Source organism: Apodemus sylvaticus, chromosome 22, assembly GCF_947179515.1.
Source record: "Apodemus sylvaticus chromosome 22, mApoSyl1.1, whole genome shotgun sequence".
Classification (NCBI taxonomy): domain Eukaryota; kingdom Metazoa; phylum Chordata; class Mammalia; order Rodentia; family Muridae; genus Apodemus; species Apodemus sylvaticus.
Genome location: NC_067493.1, coordinates 3,518,436 through 3,521,520, shown reverse-complemented (window position 1 = coordinate 3,521,520; position 3,085 = coordinate 3,518,436). Strand labels below are relative to the sequence as shown.

At 33.7% G+C, this 3,085-nt stretch overlaps 1 protein-coding gene across 1 annotated transcript; it reads right to left on the bottom strand.

The window, feature by feature from the left end:
- Positions 1–321: 321 nt before the first annotated feature.
- On the bottom strand, positions 322–2,725 carry LOC127672666 (zinc finger protein 431-like). The gene is made up of 3 exons (XM_052167966.1): positions 2,692–2,725; positions 2,423–2,483; positions 322–1,366 (listed from the first exon to the last, which is right to left on the bottom strand). Exons 1-3 carry the CDS (start codon positions 2,723–2,725, stop codon positions 322–324), a joined length of 1,140 nt encoding a protein of 379 aa, XP_052023926.1.
- Positions 2,726–3,085: the final 360 nt, after the last annotated feature.

The window sequence follows — 3,085 nt, the reverse complement described above, 5'->3', positions numbered from 1 at the left end:
CTTAGTTTCTATGCTTGTTAAAAACTTTCAGGCCAAATTCTATGCAGTGTTTTTCGTGACGTACTTTGTCAATACAATTAATGTAAACAGTTTTAACTTAACCTCAAGGAAACTCTTCAGACAAGGGCAGCAAACTTCTTTGCAAAAGCATCAAAAAAAAAAATCTCCAGAGGGGAAATAATCCCAAGCATGTCTATCATATCCTACTATGATACCCTCCTAAATCCCACTTAATTCATGATCATTTTCATTATGTTTCTCTCCAGCACACAGAATTTGGAGACTTATCCCTAGTGAAAACACTTTACCACATTGATTACATTAATAAGTTTTCTGTCCGGTGTGTGTTCTTTTATGATACTGGAGATTACTGGGTCTGGTAAAGGCTCTACCATATTGATTACATTCATAAGGTTTCTCTCCAGTATGTGTTGCTTTATGTCTGTGGATATCACTGGGTCTTGCAAAGGCTTTACCACATTGATTACATTCATAAGGTTTCTCTCCAGTATGTGTTCTTTTATGAATTTGGAGATGACTGTGCTGTGCAAAGGCTTTACCACATTGATTGCATTCATAAGGTTTCTCTCCAGTATGTGTTCTTTTATGAATTTGGAGATTACTGTGCTGTGCAAAGGCTTTACCACATTGATTACATTCATAAGGTTTCTCTCCAGTATGTGTTCTTTTATGAATTTGAAGATACCTGTGCTGTGCAAAGGCTTTACCACATTGATTGCACTCATAAGGTTTCTCTCCCGTGTGTGTTCTTTTATGTATTTGGAGATGACTGTGATATGCAAAGACTTTACCACATTGATTACATTCATAAGGTTTCTCTCCAGTATGTGTTACTTTATGATATTGGAAAGTACTGTGACATGCAAAGGCTTTACCACATTGATTGCATACATAAGGATTCTCTCCAGTATGTGTTCTTTTATGAATTTGGAGATACCTGTGCTGTGCAAAGGCTTTACCACATTGATTGCACTCATAAGGTTTCTCTCCCGTGTGTGTTCTTTTATGTATTTGGAGATGACTGTGATATGCAAAGACTTTACCACATTGATTACATTCATAAGGTTTCTCTCCAGTATGTGTTCTTTTATGATATTGAAAATTACTGCGCTGTGCAAAGGCTTTACCACATTGATCACATTCATACTGTTTCTCTCCTGTATGTGTCATTTTATGTCTTTGGAGATGACTGGATCTTGTAAAGGCTTTACCACATTGATTACATTCATGAGGTTTCTCTCCAGTATGTGTTCTTTTATGATATTGTAGTTGACTTGATCTTGTAAAAGCTTTACCACATATATTACACTCATAGGGTTTCACTCCAGTATATCTTCTTACATGCCTGCAATGATAATTAGCACATGTGAAATCTTTACCACATTCATTACTCTTATCATTCATGTAATTAATATGAATTATGTTTATAATTTGTCCAATCGTAAAGAAGCATCAGATCTTAAGGTTTTAGCACTTTATATGTTCATGGTGTTCTCCCTCATCATGAGTTGTTCAAGACCCCTGTGATGGTTATTACATGGCTCATATTTATAGTACCCTCTTTTTACATGATGTATTTTAGCTATCTGAATAAAGTTAGAAAACTCTGATCTGCATAACACTAATTGTATTCATATTTTTTCTCTAGTATGAATTACAACACATGTGACTGGGAACCAGGACACACAGAAAAATTTCCAAATTCCTAGTACCCATAAAGATTTTTTTACACTATGAGTTTTGGGATATTCCCTGTAAAGCTAAAAAACCAACTAATTGCAAATGACTTTCATATTCCTAATTTCTTCCAAAGGCAGAATAATACATATCTTCTTGTTTTAGAACAAAAATTTTATGCTTCTTTCCATATCCCTATGCTCACATGATTATTATCTATTGTGACACATGATATACCTAATAAAAAGAATGATAAATGAAAGGTTTATGCATTGCGTTCACACTGTTTGAATTTTTGTTTCTCATAACATATGCAATATGGACTAATGCTCCTCCACAACAATATTCTTGATTCTCATAAAATGCCCTCTCACCAAACTGAACCATATTACTACAAGAATATGAGTATCACCAAATTTTATATGGACTATTTGCTTATTAGAATGTTTTGGATATAAATTTATCACTATTCAATGTGCAATTTCTAAATACTATGAGACTATACAGATTGGCAGATCCAGAACACAGGTCTAATGGAGCTACCTATCAAATCGATACACAAATCAGATATAAGATCTTGAGGTACATCGTTTTGTAAGAATATTATAATCATATCTATACTTAAAGGACTGTGATTTTACACTTTTGCTTTTTGCTGGAGATTCCATAAGATATTAAAATTTCCTCAGAGACAAATTTGTAACAGCTTGCACATGAAAATTACCTTTCAAGACCTCTATTATTTTGACAATGTTCTTCAAGATGATGTTCTTCCCAACTATAGCCTAAAACACAGTAACAGAAAATACATGATATAGTATTGGAAAATAGGCAAAATTAAAGATACTGTGAATTTTAACTGTACTGTGAAAGTTACAGTGAAAATTCAGTGAAACTGATTTATTCAGCTCAATATTCATACAATTCAAATAATAGAAGATCATCAATATCCAAGAAACATTTATATCCTTCAGAAAAAAATAACATTCTTACCTATAGCTTTGAGGTTCAGGTAGGTTTCCAACATCACATTTTTGTAGAGACTCTTTTGGGAAGGATCCAGCAAATTCCACTCTTCCTCAGTGAATTTCACGTGCACATCATCAAAAGTCACTGCATCCTAAATATCCCATACATGTACGACACAAAGCATGATACTAATATCACCGGAAAAAAAAACATGCTTTCTCAAATATATATTCACATAATTCTCGTGCTTGCTCTGCTTATTTTCTGACTCAGAATTTATAATTACTGTGTCATTTTAGAAGGAGCTTTAATTATAAGTTACTTTTGAACACTTTGAATAGGATACAGCTTTCCCAGAGAAATGCAAATTGAGAGGGAAATGCAGGGGAAACAGATCCACAATACCGAGCACACATCT

What these genes read in the sequence shown, in the direction of transcription:
- LOC127672666 (XM_052167966.1), bottom strand. Translation starts at nt 2,725, where the DNA reads ATGTTGGAAACCTACCTGAACCTCAAAGCTATAG. An exon ending in CCTGAACCTCAAAGCTATAG is followed by an intron (nt 2,484 to 2,691) that starts GTAAGAATGTTA and finishes ACTGTGTTTTAG; the next exon opens with GCTATAGTTGGGAAGAACAT. An exon ending in AATAATAGAGGTCTTGAAAG is followed by an intron (nt 1,367 to 2,422) that starts GTAATTTTCATG and finishes TTATCATTGCAG; the next exon opens with GCATGTAAGAAGATATACTG.